The sequence below is a fragment of the Thamnophis elegans genome, chromosome 5 (genome assembly GCF_009769535.1).
Source record: "Thamnophis elegans isolate rThaEle1 chromosome 5, rThaEle1.pri, whole genome shotgun sequence".
Classification (NCBI taxonomy): Eukaryota; Metazoa; Chordata; class Lepidosauria; order Squamata; family Colubridae; genus Thamnophis; species Thamnophis elegans.
Window position 1 is genome coordinate 96,172,571 of NC_045545.1, and position 20,264 is coordinate 96,192,834.

The following is a 20,264-nucleotide window of genomic DNA, read 5'->3' on the forward strand; positions in this document are numbered from 1 at the left end:
GGGAAAGTGGGGGGAAAACATGGCATTTAAAAACAATTACGTGCTTCTCAAGGAGACCAGACATAACCGCACTGTAATGAAAGATACGCAGTGCAGATGAACATGGTTTCCCAGTTTTCAAAATAATACCAACCATCCCAAATTCGGAAGCCACCTCTCCATGTTTAATTGAAAAATGTATTCTTATAATTATCACTGGATAACAAACTAGGTTATTTCTCAGCAGGGTATGATGGTATTGCTATAAAGACACACTCTCCTTTCAAATTAATCATTTACACTTCGTGGGTTTTTTTTTCATTTCATAGCAACAGCCAAGCGAGACTCCACAGTGATATAAAAGGGAACTATTCCTTAGATCAGAATATTCGAGCAGGGAGTTATTACCAGCTTGTTTTATAATAATGATTTGGAAAGGTAATATCTTCAGCAGGTGATATAAAAGGAGGAAATGTTTCCCAGAGCATGATACAGGTAATCCTTGATTTTCCACCTGTCAAAGTCACAACAGAATCCACAAAAGGGTGTAGGTAGTCCTCGCCTTACAACAGTCCATTTAGTGACCGTTCAAAGTTACAACAGCACTGAAAAAAATGACTTATAACAGTTTTTCACACTTATAGCCACTGCAGCATCCCCAGGGACATGCGATCAAACTTGTAAACAGTGTATATTCTCTGTAGTGTTTGTTGCAAGGAGGCAAATTGCTGGGAGGCAGAGGCAGATATTTTCCCCTTGTTTTCCTCCCCCAAATCTAGGTGCGTCTTATACTTCGGAGCGTCTTATACCCCGAAGAATACAGTAAATAACATTTTAACAACAGGTCTCCTAAAGAATTGAGAGAAAAATACAATAATATCCCTCATTCCACACCTAAGGTCTAGTAATAGAGGAAATAACCTCAATGTAAGGATTCTAAGGGGACAGGTGGCGAGATTTGTAAAATATCCCCAAATTAAACAGAAAAAAATATATGCTCCTTCCGCCAAATAGCTCCTTTTACATAGTTTACCATTATTACACAAATGCTCTTCTGCATGTTTTTGGTGATTCATCCTTTCCATCCTTTCTTGTCAAAGAATTTGTCTAATGACTGTCTCTCAAGATCTCTTGAAAAAGTGTGTATATATATATGTGTGTGTGTGCTGATTAATAAGACTTTCCTGCAAAAAGGGAACCTAAATGTTTTTCAAGGAGTACAAAGTAGGAACAAGTCGATTGTATTTTTACTTACCACATTGTGAGCTTCGTCAAGTATTACTACAGCCCCTTTCAAGTCGAGGTTATGAGCTTTTCGATTCTAGGAAAGAGAAAAACACAATGCCTGGTCTCAATTAGTTGCAATGCAGGTAGCACTCAGCTTATGACTATAAATGAACCCAAAATTTCTGCCACTAAGCAAGATAGTTAAGTGGGTTTTGCCCCATTTTACAACATTTCTTGCCACAATTGTTAAGTGAATCAGTGCAGGTATTAAGTTAGTAACATTGTTGTGATGCGAACCTGGCTTCCCCATTGATGTTGCTTGTCAGAAGGTCACAAGAGGTAGAGGAGCCTACGTCGCTACGAAATGGTTGCTCAATCTCGATGCTCCGAGATCGCCGCCAATACTTTTACCACTGGATGGTCCAATCGGACCTAAACCGTCCCGTAGAGATGGGGAACAGGAAGACTATGTTCTGCTGACATAGCAAAGTCCCTGATTGATGCAGGAGAAGGTCTCTCAGCTGGCGTTAAAAGCTCAGCCCCCAGGCTGATGAAGTAGGGACAGCTCCAAAACAGAAGGAAACGGAAGAGAAAGTGTTTACAGCTGGTGAGGAATTTTTATCTGTTTTAAAAGAGCCTGCTTATAAAAAACTTAAAGCTAATTTAAATCTAAGAATAAAAGAAATAAGTGGCAGAATTAAGCTTTGGATGGTTTTGGTCAGTGTGTTATCTTGATTTTTAAACGTTTGAAATGAATGGATCAAGTTTTCTTCTATAATTTTTACTATTATTTTCACAACTTATGGACTAAACTTCTCCTTATTCATCACTACATGACTTTTTTAACTTGGAATATTAAAAGATACAAAAAGAACAAAGAGAATTGCAACAATTGTAACAACAAAGGGAGAGATAACACTGCTACTCCAAGACTGGAAACTTGAGTACTGAAAGCAAAATAATTGTATTTTCATTACTGATTATCCTGGTCTGGAACTTTAAAGTTTCACAGTTTGTTTATAGAAAGGGGTAAGAAGTAAAGCACCATTTGTTTATACAAATGTTCTTTGAAGTATATCCTTAACCAGAGATCTCATGGTAAACTTTGGTGTAACCTTGTAAAAATCTTCCAAGTCAGAGCAGCAATGTTTTAACAGCTGGAAACAATGGCTTATTTCTAACAACAGAGAGAAACTGTCAGCTTGCAAGAGATAATGCTTGCAATACAGAAATTATCAAATACATTTGAGAAAATGTTTGAAAAATTAGAGCAGAAAAATATGATGAAAAGGATGGAGATGCTTATCAAATGGAAAAAATAGAAGGTAGAGTCCCAAGCAATAAAGAGAAAAATGACTACAAAGAAATCAAATCTGCTGACATCTATGACGAATGGTTTCTGTCTGGAAATGGAAAAAGTGGAATATGGAAAGGGGAACTAGATGGATGGGAACTCTACCCTAGATGGCAAGACACAGAAGAAGAAAAAATAAAAGAACTTATGGATTTAAAGGGAGAAATTTTATTAGTAACACCATCGATAACAACACTGACGATTAAAGACTCACTTAACAACTGCCTTGCTTAGAAATGGAAATTCTGGTTGCAATTGTGGTAGCAAGCCAAGGACAATCTATAGGTCTGATACTCAGTAAGTACTAAAGGCAGAATGATTCACTGAGTCACTGATGGGAGGCCAAAAAATCATGTTCTCTGATATAAATGAAGATTCTACAGTGGGTTCCCCCACACACAATCTTGGCAACTTTAAGATGTACGGACTTCAACTCCCAGAATTCCCCAGCCAGCATTGGAAAACAATGTTCAACAGCATCACAGATCTACGTAATCTTAAACACTAACATAGGAGCCCGCAACTCTTGGGCTGCGGATCAGTACTGCTTCGTGGCCTGTTAGGAACTGAGCCACGCAAACAAGCAAAGCTTCATCTGCGCAGGAGCTTGCTAGCATATGAAACCACCCTCCCCCGCCACTGCCCGTCTGGTCCGTGGAAAAAAGGTTGGGGACCTATGTGCTAACAGATGAAAATGACCCATCAGTCTCTTACTTCAGAACATACGACACAAATAAAGAGAGGATTTTGTCATTTCATCCAAATGCCTCCATGATTCCATATGCATGATTGCCATACTAAAATATAGGATTTTTTTTTTTGGGGGGGGGGGTTATCTAACACAAAATCTGGCAAAGTTACTGCCCTGTATTAAAAGATAGAAAAAAAGAATGAAAAACACACTGAGAATTTTTGCTAGTTCAGTTCAGTGGTTTGAGAGACAAGGGAAAACATGAGCCACGTAGTTCTGAAACTCTAGCATGAATTATTATCTATTCGGTTGCTAAAATTCCTGCTCTCTCTGAAACTCATCAGATTCATTAGCTGCGTGGGGAAAGCTAATTTAATAAGTCCAACTTCTCTGCAGTGATGAAACAGACGCAATTGATCATTAGCTTTCTAAGTGCTTCTGTCACAATTGTGGATGGACCCTTGGATCATAAGGACAGCCATCCATGTGCTAGGCATTTGATGATTCTGGGCCAGCTCCATAATTTCCACTGTGACCACAAACCTCTGACTTGATCTATATTCTGTACCAGGTGAAGATAACCCCAGATGCTCCCTAGTAACCAAATTCAACTGACAATCTACATCCGGTTATCTTTGTCACAGAATTTGTAAACACCAAAGAGCATTTTTCCGAAATATACAAATCAGGTTTGATTCTTTTGAAATAAATATATATACAACATATACCTTTGAGTCCAGCAGGTAGTTATAAGGCATAAAAATGATGTCGGCTTGCTGTTTCAGACTCCGAGAAAGATAATAAGGGCAAACTCTGTTTAAAGAGAAATTTTAAAAAATTACACAATGCCTTCTGAGTTACATTGTTTTCAATAAAGCTTTGTTGAATGTATGTTGAATGTTTATTTTATTTATATGCTGTCCTTTTCCCCCGAAGGGGACTCAGGGCGGCTCACAACTCAAACCAGGGAAGGGGGATACAGACAAAAAATTAAAACGACACAAAACAATACATAATTTAAAACACACAACAGTCATACCATTCGAGACGGGGGCAACAATTCTTTAGCCCCAGGCCTGTCGGAACAGCCAGGTTTTATGGGCTTTGCGGAAGGCCTGGAGGGTGGTGAGGGTTCGAATCTCCATGGAGTTCGTTCCAGAGGGTCGGAGCAGCCACAGAGAAGGCTCTCCTCCGGGTAGTTGCCAGTCGACACTGGCTGGCGGATGGAATTTGGAGGAGGCCTAATCTGTGGGATCTAATCGGTCTAGTGGAGGTAATTGTTGTGTTTATCAAGAACTGTCTGCCATCTTTTTAATGAATGACAAAAACGCTACAAGCCAAGATATCTAACTTGTGGCTTGGCCATAAATTCATTAGGTGCCATTAAGTCAAAATAAGTGCCACTTTCCAATTGCAGGGCTATTCCAGCATTGCTTAATATCCACATAATGCTGTTCCTTGTAATTTATGAGTTCCATTTTAGCCTGCAACCAAGGATAACTAAACTATGGATAATGAAGCCTTGAGTCTGTGGAAACATTCTGGAACACAAAACCAGGGGGAAAGCAAAAAAAAACAAAAGGGCTGAGAAGGTTGCTGAGTATATAATAGGACAGTGTTTCTCAACTTTAGTAACTTTTTAGATGTGTGGACTTCAACTCCCATGGTTGAAAAAAATATTGCAATATAGGAAGATTGGCAGCAGACTGATGGAAATGTGGAGCCAATAAATACTTTCATGTACATGTAAAATATATTAGAATCTCTCACTATGAACATGGTTCAGAAAATCTTTTACTGTAGATAATGAGGTCCATTATTCATCAGCCACATTTACAAAAGGGAGTTTATTTATCTATCTGCCTATAAACTTCTAAAAGTCTTCTTGGTGTCTGTAACCTTTAATTGAATGAAATGGTGCATTTCAAGGAAAATACTACAGGGAAAATATTACACAGGGAAAACGCCAAGGTACTTCAAGAAGATTAACTTACAGAATGCAGCCAAAAACTGGGACCTATGGCCCCCGTGAAATTGTAATCAGGCAAATTTTATAAAACATTTTCTGACATCAAAATTATCATGCTATTTTACGACATAGTACAAAATGTCATAAAACAATCCCCCTGGTCAACTCCTGATGTTTGACTGTTGAATCTGGGCTACTTCCAAGGCAGATGTATCACTGAAAATCTTCCTGAATTTTCAAGAACTTTTCCAATACATTAGACATTCAGCGATACTTAAAAGGCATTTGAGGAATCTGGTAAGAAATATCTCTGAAACAATAACCAAAGGGCCAAGGATTGTCTAGTATACAACTAAAACTCTTGTGACTGTAACATTTAATGGTGTGAGATGGAATGCATGGGGGAATCATTTTTGAATCAAGGCAGTTCAAATGGGCCAATTTACAGAATGCATCCATGGGATTCAAATCTGGCACATTTATGGTCGTTTGGGGTTGTTGTGTCCCTGTGCTACTGCTCAATACACAATAGCAATAGCACTTAGACTTGTATACCTCTTCACGGTGCTTTACAGTTCTCTCTAAGCTGTTTACAGAGTCAGCCTCTTTCCCCCAACAATCTAAGTCCTCATTTTGCCCACCTCGGAAGGAGGGAAGGCTGAGTCAGCCTTGAGCCTGGTGAGATTCAATCTGCCAAACTGCTGGCAGCCGGTGATCAGCAGAAGTAGCCTGCAGTACTGCACTCTGACCACTGCGCCACCGCATGACAGTAGACAAGTTCTGCCCTAGCCCTCCGGAGGCCAGGTAGATTAATCCCATCGTTGGTGCCAGAGGAAGGTGTGATGCAGTCAAGTCGGCAAAAAGTTGGAAGTCACCCCTGCTCCTACTGCTTATTTTTGTCCTTGCTCATTCTGTTTCTCTGTTTAGGTAAAGAAATATCTCTGGAAAGATGACTCAATGGGACACAGGTGGCTTGGTTTAATTTACAAAATATTGCATTGCCCCAAAGTGAATCTGGACAGGATTCAAGATATAAAAATAATGGGAGAATATTTGTAGCTCAGGATTGAAATGAGGGGTCCCTGCTGCTCTCTGAGCTTGGTTGCTTTCTTGCAGATGTTTGATTACCCAAAATAGGTAACATCATCAATGCAAACTCCGCCCCCCTTCTAACACCGAGTATCTTAGTTTGGGTAATGAAACATCTGCAAGAAAACAACCAATCTCAGAGAGCACCAAGGATCCCTCAGATAAAAATGTTAACAAACAACATAATATCCAAGGTCACAAAGAAATCCAATTCGTAAGGAATATTAACCAAGCTTGCCCAATCATGCGGCCCAAATGCCTGGGAGACCATCCAGGTCTTTAACAACTTATGAAAGGCTAATCAGGTCAGAACCGTCCTGATTGTGGTTGTTGCATAAAGCATGTGTCACCACAGGGAAGGCGCAACTCCAGGGCCTAACAAAGTGACACTGTTTAAGGGACTCAGAGGATGCCTTTCTTGCTAAATTTGGTGAGGCGAGCGAAGAAAATGCGAGCCAGACAGTCCCACAAATCATCAGAGATTATGCCGTCTAAGGCTTTGTAGGTAACAACCGGAATCCTGTTGGGAGCAGTATTGTTGTACAGAAGTAATGAGAAATGACCCAAACTGCCCACATTACTTACATTCTGAAATCAGCTGCAGCTCCTCTATGGAATCCGATCCGGAGTCCATTATGGTAAAATAAATAAGATGACTCAGGCATGAATCGTTGTGATGTGAACCAGGCTGCCTGGTCCAGGAATAGGGGCAACTGGTGCCCAACACAAACACCTGCAAAGGTTCTCCCAGCCAGGTTGCCATCTGCATTTAGAGCCCATCACTCTCAGAGAGGGGCTATGGATGGTGTACAATATAATCAACTTAACCAGTGGTGGGATTCAAATTTGTTCTGTGGGCATTGCTTGGTGGGGATTTTGCAGTATCCTTCCCCTGGAATGGGGATTTTGTAGTAAACTTTGCCTGGAGTGGGGAGGGAATGGGGATTTTACAGTAAACTTTGCCTGGAGTGGGGAGGGAATGGGGATTTTACAGTAAACTCCCCCTGGAGTGGGGAGGGAATGAGGATTTTACAGTAAACTTCGCCTGGAGTGGGGAGGGAATGGGGATTTTGCAGTAAACTTCCCCTGGAGTGGGGAGGGAATGGGAATTTTACAGTAAACTTCCCCTGGAGTGGAGAAAGAATGGGGATTTTGCAGTAAACTTCGCCTGGAGTGGGGAGGGAATGGGGATTTTGCAGTAAACTTCCCCTGGAGTGGGAAGGGAATGAGGATTTTACAGTAAACTTCGCCTGGAGTGGGGAGGGAATGGGGATTTTACAGTAAACTTTGCCTGGAGTGGGGAGGGAATGAGGATTTTACAGTAAACTTCCCCTGGAGTGGGGAGGGAATGAGGATTTTACAGTAAACTTCCCCTGGAGTGGGGAGGGAATGGGGATTTTGCAGTAAACTTCCCCTGGAGTGGGGAGGGAATGGGGATTTTGCAGTAAACTTCCCCTGGAGTGGGAAGGGAATGGGGATTTTACAGTAAACTTCGCCTGGAGTGGGGAGGGAATGGGGATTTTGCAGTATCCTTCCCCTGGAGTGGGGAGGGAATGGGGATTTTGCAGTATCCTTCCCCTGGAGTGGGGAGGGAATGGGGATTTTGCAGTATCCTTCCCCTGGAGTGGGGAGGGAATGGGGATTTTGCAGTAAACTTCGCCTGGAGTGTGGAGGGAATGGGGATTTTGCAGTAAACTTTGCCTGGAGTGGGAAGGGAATGAGGATTTTGCAGTATCCTTCCCCTGGAGTGGGGAGGGAATGGGGATTTTGCAGTAAACTTCCCCTGGAGTGGGGAGGGAATGGGGATTTTGCAGTATCCTTCCCCTGGAGTGGGGAGGGAATGGGGATTTTGCAGTAAACTTCCCCTGGAGTGGGGAGGGAATGGGGATTTTGCAGTAAACTTTGCCTGGAGTGGGGAGGGAATGGGGATTTTGCAGTATCCTTCCCCTGGAGTGGGGAGGGAATGGGGATTTTGCAGTAAACTTCGCCTGGAGTGTGGAGGGAATGGGGATTTTGCAGTAAACTTTGCCTGGAGTGGGAAGGGAATGAGGATTTTGCAGTATCCTTCCCCTGGAGTGGGGAGGGAATGGGGATTTTGCAGTAAACTTCCCCTGGAGTGGGGAGGGAATGGGGATTTTGCAGTATCCTTCCCCTGGAGTGGGGAGGGAATGGGGATTTTGCAGTAAACTTCCCCTGGAGTGGGGAGGGAATGGGGATTTTACAGTAAACTTCCCCTGGAGTGGAGAAAGAATGGGGATTTTGCAGTAAACTTCGCCTGGAGTGGGGAGGGAATGGGGATTTTGCAGTAAACTTTGCCTGGAGTGGGAAGGGAATGAGGATTTTACAGTAAACTTCGCCTGGAGTGGGGAGGGAATGGGGATTTTACAGTAAACTTTGCCTGGAGTGGGGAGGGAATGAGGATTTTACAGTAAACTTCCCCTGGAGTGGGGAGGGAATGAGGATTTTACAATAAACTTCCCCTGGAGTGGGGAGGGAATGGGGATTTTGCAGTAAACTTCCCCTGGAGTGGGGAAGGAATGGGGATTTTGCAGTAAACTTCCCCTGGAGTGGAGAAGGAATGGGGATTTTGCAGTAAACTTTGCCTGGAGTGGGAAGGGAATGAGGATTTTGCAGTATCCTTCCCCTGGAGTGGGGAGGGAATGGGGATTTTGCAGTAAACTTCCCCTGGAGTGGGGAGGGAATGGGGATTTTGCAGTATCCTTCCCCTGGAGTGGGGAGGGAATGGGGATTTTGCAGTAAACTTCCCCTGGAGTGGGGAGGGAATGGGGATTTTACAGTAAACTTCCCCTGGAGTGGAGAAAGAATGGGGATTTTGCAGTAAACTTCGCCTGGAGTGGGGAGGGAATGGGGATTTTGCAGTAAACTTTGCCTGGAGTGGGAAGGGAATGAGGATTTTACAGTAAACTTCGCCTGGAGTGGGGAGGGAATGGGGATTTTACAGTAAACTTTGCCTGGAGTGGGGAGGGAATGAGGATTTTGCAGTATCCTTCCCCTGGAGTGGGGAGGGAATGGGGATTTTGCAGTAAACTTCCCCTGGAGTGGGGAGGGAATGGGGATTTTGCAGTATCCTTCCCCTGGAGTGGGGAGGGAATGGGGATTTTGCAGTAAACTTCCCCTGGAGTGGGGAGGGAATGGGGATTTTGCAGTAAACTTTGCCTGGAGTGGGGAGGGAATGGGGATTTTGCAGTATCCTTCCCCTGGAGTGGGGAGGGAATGGGGATTTTGCAGTAAACTTCGCCTGGAGTGTGGAGGGAATGGGGATTTTGCAGTAAACTTTGCCTGGAGTGGGAAGGGAATGAGGATTTTGCAGTATCCTTCCCCTGGAGTGGGGAGGGAATGGGGATTTTGCAGTAAACTTCCCCTGGAGTGGGGAGGGAATGGGGATTTTGCAGTATCCTTCCCCTGGAGTGGGGAGGGAATGGGGATTTTGCAGTAAACTTCCCCTGGAGTGGGGAGGGAATGGGGATTTTACAGTAAACTTCCCCTGGAGTGGAGAAAGAATGGGGATTTTGCAGTAAACTTCGCCTGGAGTGGGGAGGGAATGGGGATTTTGCAGTAAACTTTGCCTGGAGTGGGAAGGGAATGAGGATTTTACAGTAAACTTCGCCTGGAGTGGGGAGGGAATGGGGATTTTACAGTAAACTTTGCCTGGAGTGGGGAGGGAATGAGGATTTTACAGTAAACTTCCCCTGGAGTGGGGAGGGAATGAGGATTTTACAATAAACTTCCCCTGGAGTGGGGAAGGAATGGGGATTTTGCAGTAAACTTCCCCTGGAGTGGAGAAGGAATGGGGATTTTGTAGTAAACTTCGCCTGGAGTGGGGAGGGAATGGGGATTTTACAGTAAACTTTGCCTGAAGTGGGGAGGGAATGGGGATTTTACAGTAAACATCCCCTGGAGTGGGGAGGGAATGGGGATTTTGCAGTAAACTTCGCCTGGAGTGGGGAGGGAAGGGGGATTTTGCAGTAAACTTCGCCTGGAGTGGGGAAGGAATGGGGATTTTGCAGTAAACTTCGCCTGGAGTGAGGAGGGAATGGGGATTTTGCAGTAAACTTCGCCTGGAGTAGGGAGGGAATGGGGATTTTGCAGTAAACTTCCCCTAGAGTGGAGAAGGAATGGGGATTTTGCAGTAAACTTCCCCTGGAGTGGGGAGGGAATGGGGATTTTGCAGTAAACTTCGCCTGGAGTGGGGAGAGAATGGGGATTTTGCAGTAAACTTCCCCTGGAGTGGGGAAGGAATGGGGATTTTGCAGTAAACTTCACCTGGAGTGGGGAGGGAATGGGGATTTTGCAGTAAACTTCCCCTGGAGTGGGGAGGGAATGGGGATTTTGCAGTAAACTTCCCCTGGAGTGGCGAAGGAATGGGGATTTTGCAGTAAACGTCCCCTGGAGTGGGGAGGGAATGGGGATTTTGCAGTAAACTTCCCCTGGTGTGAGGAGGGAATGGGGATTTTGCAGTAAACTTCGCCTGGAGTAGGGAGGGAATGGGGATTTTGCAGTAAACTTCGCCTGGAGTGGGGAGGGAATGGGGATTTTGCAGTAAACTTCGCCTGGAGTGGGGAGGGAATGGGGATTTTGCAGTAAACTTCCCCTGGAGTGGGGAGGGAATGGGGATTTTGCAGTAAACTTCCCCTGGAGTGGGGAGGGAATGGGGATTTTGCAGTAAACTTCCCCTGGAGTGGGGAGGGAATGGGGATTTTGCAGTAAACTTCCCCTGGAGTGGGGAGGGAATGGGGATTTTGCAGTAAACTTCGCCTGGAGTAGGGAGGGAATGGGGATTTTGCAGTAAACTTCCCCTGGAGTGGGGAGGGAATGGGGATTTTGCAGTAAACTTCGCCTGGAGTAGGGAGGGAATGGGGATTTTGCAGTAAACTTCCCCTGGAGTGGAGAAGGAATGGGGATTTTGCAGTAAACGTCCCCTGGAGTGGGGAGGGAATGGGGATTTTGCAGTAAACTTCCCCTGGAGTGGGGAAGGAATGGGAATTTTACAGTAAACTTTGCCTGGAGTGGGGAAGGAATGGGGATTTTACAGTAAACATCCCCTGGAGTGGGGAGGGAATGGGGATTTTACAGTATCTTTCCCCTGCCACGCCCACCAAGCCACACCCACCCAGTTACACCATGCCCACCAAGCCATGCCCACAGAACCGGTAGTAAAAAAAATTGAATCCTATCACTGGTTAATTTGATTATATTGTACACTATCCATAGCCCCTCTCTTTGAGAGATGGGTAGTTAAGAAATATGAAATATAAATGATCTTTATGGAAATAAATTAATTCTGCTCTTTCTCCATTTACACTCCCACAGCCTCACAACATTAAGAAAGAACCTTGATAGCATCACTTGGTTGATCCAGGGTAAGGATTTATCACTAGTGGTTAGAATGCAGTATTGCGGGAAAACTCTGCCCAGAGTCTGGCATTTGATCCTGTTGGGCTCAAGGCTGACCCAGCCTTCCCAGCCTTTCGACATCAGTAAAATGAGGACCCAGGTTGTTAGGGGCAATATGCTGTTGTTGTAAACCACCCAGAGTGCGCAGTAAGGCACTATGCGGTGGTATATTAAGTGTTATTTCTATTGTTAGTTGTCATCGGCATTGCAATGAAACACAACTTATGCCAAGAAATGACCTTGCCCCAGCTTCATGTAGATGTTAAATAAGAGAGGAGACAATAGATTCCTGAAGAATCTCTCACAAGGTCACATATAATGAACATTATAAAATTTGCTTTATGGTTGATCACAATAAAGCACAGAAAAATAACTTGAAGGCTAATGCTATCAAGCCTTTGTTTCCAGGGGCAAACACAGGTATCCCGGCCATTCTCAGTATCAACAAATGATTTAAACATGCTTTCTGCACAATCTCAGCCTAAGAAAGCATCAAATCGTCTTTGGTTCTGTAAATTATGTTGGTAATTCTGGTTTCCCTTTCGCCATTTCAGCTTAATACGAAGAAGCCCTGCCGTTGCTGAGCAAGACAGAGTTTAAGAAGAAGTGACCTGTGTTTGTTTCCATTTTTAACAAGGTCTTCAATATCCAGGATGGGTTCGATCAGTTCTTTCTCGGTGCTTTTTTCTAAGTGAAAAAGGAAAAAAACAATGTTGTTGTATTGGAAGGTAAAACAATTGCAACCATCGCTGTGCCTGTGTTTCATCAATCAGCATCAGGCCTTTTGTGGCACACCTGAGGCTTGACAATACACTGGTACTTTTATGTTAAGACTACATATTACAAGATTTCTGGTTTAGTCTCCAGGCTAAAAGAAGCTGGATAGTCTAAATCTAATGTATTTCCTGTTTTTAAACCTCCCATCTCATGACCCCTGACCTACATGGCATTGGTTTCTTAGACTAGGTCTACTTGTAGGGCTCAATTTTTTGCCCTCAAACGTAAGAATGGAAAAAGCAAGGAACAAAATGGGATTTCAGGTGTGAAAGCTGGCAGGTTCTTGCGTTTGTTCAGCTAAGTGGGGGCTTGATAATACAGGTAGTCCTCAACTTACAAACCATTCAAAGTTACAACGGCACTGAAAAAGTGACCTATGATCATTTTTCACACTTGTTATCACTACAGCATCCCCATGGTCATGTGATTTACATTCGGATGCTTGGCAGCTGACTTGCATTTATGCAGTGTCATGGGGCCATGCGATCCTCTTCTGACAGGCAAAATCAATGGGGAAACCAGGTTCTCTTAACAACTGTGTTACTAATTTAACAACTGAAATGATTCACTTAACGATAGCGGCAAGAAAAGTGGCAAGCAAAACTCATTTAACAAAATTCTCACTTAGCAACACAAATATTGGGCTCAATTATAGTGGTAATTTGAGGACTACCTGTACCACTTGCTAGAAGAATCCTCTCCTTGACTCCAGACTCCAAAAGGGGGTGTTAGGGGGTGGATATGATGTTATTCTGATACTATGGTAGCTGTGGTTAAGGCATTTGGCTAGAAAGTGGAAGGCTATGAGTTCTAGTCCCGCTTCAGGCATGAAAGCCAGCTGGTTGACTTTGGGCCCATCACCAGGAGAGAGTGACTTCTAGTCTCGCCTTAGGCATGAAAGCTGGCTGGGTGACTTTGAACCAATCATCAGGAGACAGTGAATTCTAGTCTCGCCTTAGGCATGAAAGTCAAGTGGGTGAATTTGAGCCAATCATTCTCTCTCAGCCCAACCCATCTTGCAGGGTTGTTGTTGCAGGGGAAATAGGAGGAAGGAGGAGTATCGTATATGCTTGCCACCGTGAGTTACTTGCAAAAATAATTAAGGTGGGAAGAGAAACAAATAAATAAAAAATAGCAGCCTTCTATGCACCATTTTTAAATGAAACCCATTTGCTGGAATTGTGCATGCACAAAGGCCTCTTTGCTAGGCCTTTGGGTAATTTATTTTGAAACAAATGTGTCTCAGATGTCAGTCGATGAAATGATCAGAGATAAGGAAGCGACACACCTTCTTGGGCAACCGGCCATGTTTAACAGGGCTTGAGATTCCACCTGCCATGCTGAATCCTCTTTAATCAAGTCCTGCTGCTTTTATTTGATTAATACATTAACACTACTCCGTTAATTCATCAGGTTCCACCACAAAACCGCGCTCAACGAAACCACGCTTGACGAAACCGCGTAGCTGACGTCATCAACAGGGCGACAACAGCGCGGAGACAGAAGCACGCTGTAAATGCTAAACCTAAAATTAACCCCTAAACCTAAACCTAACAAACCTAAACCTAATCCTAAACCTAACCCTAAACCTAACCCTTAACCTAACCCTAAACCTAACCCTAAACCTAATCCTAACCCTTAACCTAAACCTAACCCTAACCCTAACCCTTAACCTAACCCCCCTAAACCTAATCCTAAACCTAATCCTAAACCTAACCCTAAACCTAACCCTTAACCTAACCCTTAACCTAACCCTAAACCTAATCCTAATCCTAACCCTTAACCTAACCCTAACCCTAAAGCTAACCCTAAACCTAACCCTTAACCTAACCCTTAACCTAACCCTAAAGCTAACCCTAAAGCTAACCCTAAACCTAACCCTTACCTTAAGTTGAATCGGCTTGCTTTCAAAGCACTATTTAAAGCGCCCTTCTTTCTCCGCGCTGGCTGTTGTCGCCCTGTTGATAACGTCAGCGACGCGGTTTAATTGGGCGCGGCTTAGTCGAGCGCGGTTTTGACGGGTCACGAATTCATCACCCATCCCAGTGCTCAGCTGCAAGGTAAGAGAAGGCACCTCTGACCTTTTTCTAAACTCAGCATGTGACTGCAGCTTCCACCATAGTGCCTGTCCTTAAAATACACTCTATACAGGTAGTCCTCAACTTACGACCACAACGGAGCCCAAAATGTCCTGTTGCTGTGACATTTGTTAAGTGAATTTTGCCCCAGTTTACAACCTTTCCTGCCGCAGTTGGTAAGTGAATAACTGCACTTATTAAGTTAGTAACACGGTTGTGAAGTGAACCTGGCTTCCCCGTTGACTTTGCTTGCGAGAAGGTCGTAAAAGGGGATCGCGTGACCCCAGGACTCCGCAACCGTCATAAATATGAGTCAGTTGCCAAGCATTTGAATTTTGATCACTTGACCATGGGGATGCGGTAATGGTTGTAAGTATGAAGAACAGTCTTACGTCATTTTTTTCAGTAACGTTCTTAACTTTGAACGGTCACTAAATGAACTTTTTAAAGTCACGGACTACCTGTAATTCTATTAACATATCATAATGTGCGAGAGTGAAACTAAGGTAAATTTGTTGCTAACCTACACTATATAACCCATATAGGAAAAGTGCCTTTTATTTATTTATTAAATTTATACGGCACCCAACAGGGTGATTCTTATTCCTTTGGCTCTTATTTAAATAGATGGTCTACCAGGCCTCAATCTAAAAACACTGCTGAGAATCTCCTATGCTAAATAGACGTCTGTTTAACTGGTCTTATTTGCCTGCCTAATAATTTGAAAACTAAACCAGCAAATATCTATCCAAATCAATACATGCAAATACACAATAAAATAGGTTGCTTGTATTAAACTTGCTAATTATACTATAGATCTATCAAACTGTGACTATAGTGGTGCCAGGGAATTGCACAGCAGATGTCCAAATAAAGTCAGAGATGCTGACACTAACTAAATATATTTAACATCTATCTATCATCTATCTATCTATCTATCTATCTATCTATCTATCTATCTATCTATCTATCTATCTATCATCTATCTATCTATCTATCATCTATCCATCCATCCATCCATCCATCATCCATCCATCTCATCTCTCTATCCATCCATTCATATCTATTACCTATCATCTATCTGTCTGTCTGTCTGTCTGTCTGTCTGTCTATCTATCTATCTGTTCATAGATTTTCACGGGTACAGGTATGTAGGTTTTGGTGTATTTGGATCTTTTCCCGTGTAAGATTGAGAGTATCTTGGCGATGTTTCGACAAGGTCCCACTCGTCATCTTCAGGCTGGTGTCTTCAGCCTCGTGCAGGCCCGTGCACAGGCATGAGGCCGAAGACACCAGCCTGAAGATGACGAGTGGGACCTCGTCAAAATGTCGCCAAGATATTCTCAATCTTACACGGGAAAAGACCCAAATACACCAAAACCTGTATGTATGTATGTATGTATGTATGTGTATGTATGTATGTATGTGTGTGTATGTGTGTGTATGTGTGTATATATATATATATATATATATATATATATATATATATATATATATATATATATATATAAATGATATATATAATCCATCTGTCTTATATCCATTCCTATCTATCTATCTATCTATCTATCTATCTATCTATCTATCTATCTATCTATCTATCTATCAATCATCTATTCATCTATTTATCATCTATCTATCTATCATCTCTATCTATCTATCTATCTATCTATCTCTATCCATCCATCCATCCATCCATCCATCCATCCATCCATATCTATTCGTACAGCAAACAAGATAGTCAGGCTCAACAGGAGCATCATGAGGTAAATCCATAGAGTACGGAGGAGCAAAAGGTGGGAAAAAAGGGATCCTCCCCCTCATCCACAGCAACCAATCACAGGTTGTTCCGGGTCTGCTGGCACATGCAGCAGACCCGGAACATAAATGCAGCCCCCATCAACAAAAGCCTTATCCATCTCAGCCAATATCCGCCCTCCTTACCTTCCACATTGTTATAGAAGTGACATGAGCGACTTGATACTTTCATACGACACAAGTGGATCTGCAAATCAATTAAAACCCAGTTCAGTGCATCACATAATGGAGCTAAAATAGGTTCATAAGTGCCCTATGTTTAAATTCACACTAGCAATGATCCGCAATTCCCTGCAGAGGAGAATTGTCTACTTAGTTCTGTGGTGGGAATATGTTACCCTTTCATGGCTGGCTGGGGAATTCTGGGAGCTGAAAGTGCACAGATCTTAAAAGTAGCCAAGGTTGGACACCCCTACTTTGATAGGAAGCCCCCTACTCTCTTTTTACGACTCTGTAATCCCTTAATACGGGGCAGAGTTGGGGCGACTAGATGGAGCTGAGCATTTACTGGCAGGCTGCCCTTCCTGATGCCTACTCATGAGTTCACAGCAGATTTTTTTTTTTGCGCTTTAGGAGAGAAACATCTGCCGCTACCTAGAACTCTCAACCTTCCAAGTGGGAGGTGAAAGTCTTCAGCCCTAGACCATCACCACCCTCTTAAGGAGACAGCAATAGCACTTAGATTTATATATCACTTCATAATGCTTTACAGCCCTCTCTAAGCGGTTTACAGAGTCAGCCTATGGCCCATAACAATCTGGGTCCTCATTTTACCGACCTTTGAAGGATGGAAGGCTGAGTCAACCTTGAGCTGGTAAGAATTGAACTGCTGGCAGTTGGCAGAATTAGTCCGCATTAGTACTGTATTCTAACCACTGTGCCACCATGGCCCACTATAAATGATAGTGATATACAGTATTGGAAGACAGGGTTCCTGCAGAGGTGATGGGGCAAGATAGTGATTTGAACTGGGCTCAGAAAGACACATGATAAAATTATTTTTTGTTTATAGGGAGGCTGCATTACCTGTCAATCAAAAGAGTAACAGAACTATCTTGGGCCAGCATCATTTTGCACGTATTCTTTTACCTGCATATGACTGTTCTCCTGCTTTTTAACTTCAGGGTGGATGCAAAGCTGGTCTCTGGATCCCAACACACAAACTTTGGGTCTGTTTTAACAACAAGAACAGCAAAAGATCCAGGTCGTTTCCATGTAATGTCAAAATACAGATCAAGAAAAGGAAAAACAATGGCACGTTTTATATTTTAGCTTCCAAAAAAAAAGTCCCAGGAAAGTCAAATGGGGGCATGATAAGCAAGATAAATGGGCATCTAACTATACAACATGGCTGCTACATACATGGCTGTATTTTCACCCCATACTAAAGTCCAGTTTAATGAAAAGAAGGACTTGGGAGTGACATGATAGCAGTGTTCCAATATTTGAGGGGCTGCCACAAAGAAGAGGGAGTCAAGCTATTCTCCAAAGCACCAGAAGGCAGGACAGGAAGCAAAGGGATGGAAATTAATCAAGGAGAGATTTAAGCTAGAACTGAGGAGAAATTTCCTGACAGGGAGAACAGGGAAATCAGTGGAACAGAACTTCAGAAACTCTGAATACTCCCAACACTGGGTTTTTTTAAAAATTGGACAATTATTTGTCTGAAATGGTATGGAACAGTTATGGTGAACCTTTTTTGGCTCGCGTGCCAAAAGCAGGGGGAGCGCAAGGGGGGTCATGAGTGCGTGTGCCACACCCATAATGCTTTGAGCACGACCCCAGCGTGCATGCGCGCACAACTAGCACTCCCCCCATTTTTGTCATGCTTTTTTCACCCTCCCCAGGCTGCAGAGACTTTATAGAAGCCTGGGGAGGGCGGAAACAGCCTCCCCTCTCCTCCTCAGAGGCCCTCCATAGGCTTCAGGAGCTTCCCTGAACAGACTTCTGGTTTGCTTGTAGGGTCTCCTGAAGGCTCTGGAGGGCTAAAACTGGCCCTATGAGCAAACCGGAAGTATGTTCTTGAATTTCCGGTCCAATTTCTGCTGCCTGAGCAGGCGGTTGGACTAGACGATTCAACCAAAATAAGAAGAAACAGTGAGGACAATTGCCTAATGGAACAGTTGCCTTCAGAAGTTGTGGGGGCTGCTTAAACTGCTTAAAGTTTGTGTAACGGCAAGAAGCTGAGTTCAATGCAGAGATCTTATTGACTCTTTTTTTTAATTTCCTTGGTTTTAATATATTTTAGACTGTGTTTGATAAAAAGCTATACCGTGTACGGGCCCTGGGAAGTCGGGGGGGGGGGAAGGGAGGTGGGGTCCTAGGGGGGAGGGGGGGAGGGGGAAATATAGTATGTGCTAGATTTTAAAGTAACATGATTGCACTTGTATACTGTTGCTCTTTAATTCTAGTGTAAAAATAGGAAGCTGAATATATTGATAGATAGTAGAAATACACCGAAGGGAGGAGTAGAGGGAAAGAAGATAGAGGGGTAGAGAGGGAAGGAGAGAGGATTGGAGGGAGGAGGAGAAGGAAGGGAGGGAGTGTATTGGGAGAGAGGAGTGATAGTGGGGGAGGGGAAGTAGGGTAGAGGGGAATGTTGGAGGGAAGAAAGGAAAGTTGGAGGGGGGTGAAAGAAAGGGTGTATGGAGGGTTGAAGTGGTATATTGGGTTTGTATTTTGGGGGGTATTGTTGACAAGAATGGCTGTGTTTATTGTTCAATGTTATATGGCCCCGGTTATGCACAGTATACATGTGACTGTATGAAATGAAAATGAAAATAAAACATATTTACACAAAAAGTTGTGGGGGCTTAATCACTGGACGCTTTCAAGAAAAGACTGGACTCCCATCAGTGAGAAATGGTGTAGGGTCTCCTGCTTGGGTGGGGGGGCTGGACTAGATGACCCACAAAGTCCCTTCCAACTCTGTTAATCTGTTAATCAAACCTCCAAGACCTCCGACTGTTATTCTGTTACCCTTAAGCACAGCCGAATGATATAAATCCTCACAGATAAAAAGAAAATACTTCTTCAACCAACATCATTAAATGACCATTAAATGCACTGCATGACGGGAGAGCGAGGGATGCCAACTTGGACTGCTTTTAAAAAGAGATGAAATCAGCTCAGCTGGATAAATCACCAATGGCTAACAGTCGTCTATTTATGATCCCCATTGCCCTTTTGCAATAGCCTCCAAGCAGCGGTTGAGATAAAAGTAATATTTAGGTTCTGCTTGTCGGCTTCCAAGAGAGAATCTGATTTGCCTCTGCGGATAAGAAAGTTGGACAAACATCACGGGATCGTCTGATCCAGGAGGGGTTTTGTTTTTTACTCGGGAGTCCTCCTTTACCGTGGCTGCACGGCCAGACAGCTTTTTCTGATCGCTGCAATAAACAAGGATGCTTCTGAAATAAATCAGGTGAGAGAGAGCTATAAACCCCAGGCACTTTTCACACTTGGAAGCTGAAATTCTTTCTTTACCTGTAAACAGTATTCTTCAATTCGCTGATGACCTGAGCAAGCTGCGAATGTGTTCTGGAGGCATAAATTATTTTCGGGACATCACTGTAATAAGCTGTCATGCGGAGAAAGTGAGAAAGGAGCCGTGTGCAGGAGGGAGAAAGAAACGGGGTGGGGGGAGAAATTGTTTAGTTTGTGTTTAGTAACTAAATATATCGTCAGTCTGCTTTTCCTCACTGGTGCTATGGTAACAATTTAGCCTGTGGGGATAGTCTGGGAATTCACAGCCCAACTGCCCACCTAACAGAGAAAACTGCCTGGTTTTTTTTTTTTTTTTTACTATCTTCAAAAAGGAGATTTGCTTTGAAGCACTTGTGGATAGGTATCTGCAAATGGCAGTGA

General features: G+C 43.4%; 1 protein-coding gene across 1 annotated transcript in view; it reads right to left on the reverse strand.

Annotated features, from left to right (window-relative positions):
* The window catches only part of RTEL1 (regulator of telomere elongation helicase 1), a 120,167-nt gene that overhangs the window by 90,748 nt on the left and 9,155 nt on the right, over positions 1 to 20,264 (reverse strand). Inside the window, exons 4-9 of the mRNA XM_032218561.1 lie at positions 19,884 to 19,977; positions 17,487 to 17,568; positions 16,524 to 16,584; positions 12,336 to 12,411; positions 3,980 to 4,064; positions 1,235 to 1,300 (exon numbers count right to left, since the gene is read on the reverse strand). Of these exons, the coding sequence (XP_032074452.1) occupies positions 1,235 to 1,300; positions 3,980 to 4,064; positions 12,336 to 12,411; positions 16,524 to 16,584; positions 17,487 to 17,568; positions 19,884 to 19,977 (464 nt within the window). The remainder of the gene's footprint in view (positions 1 to 1,234; positions 1,301 to 3,979; positions 4,065 to 12,335; positions 12,412 to 16,523; positions 16,585 to 17,486; positions 17,569 to 19,883; positions 19,978 to 20,264) is intronic.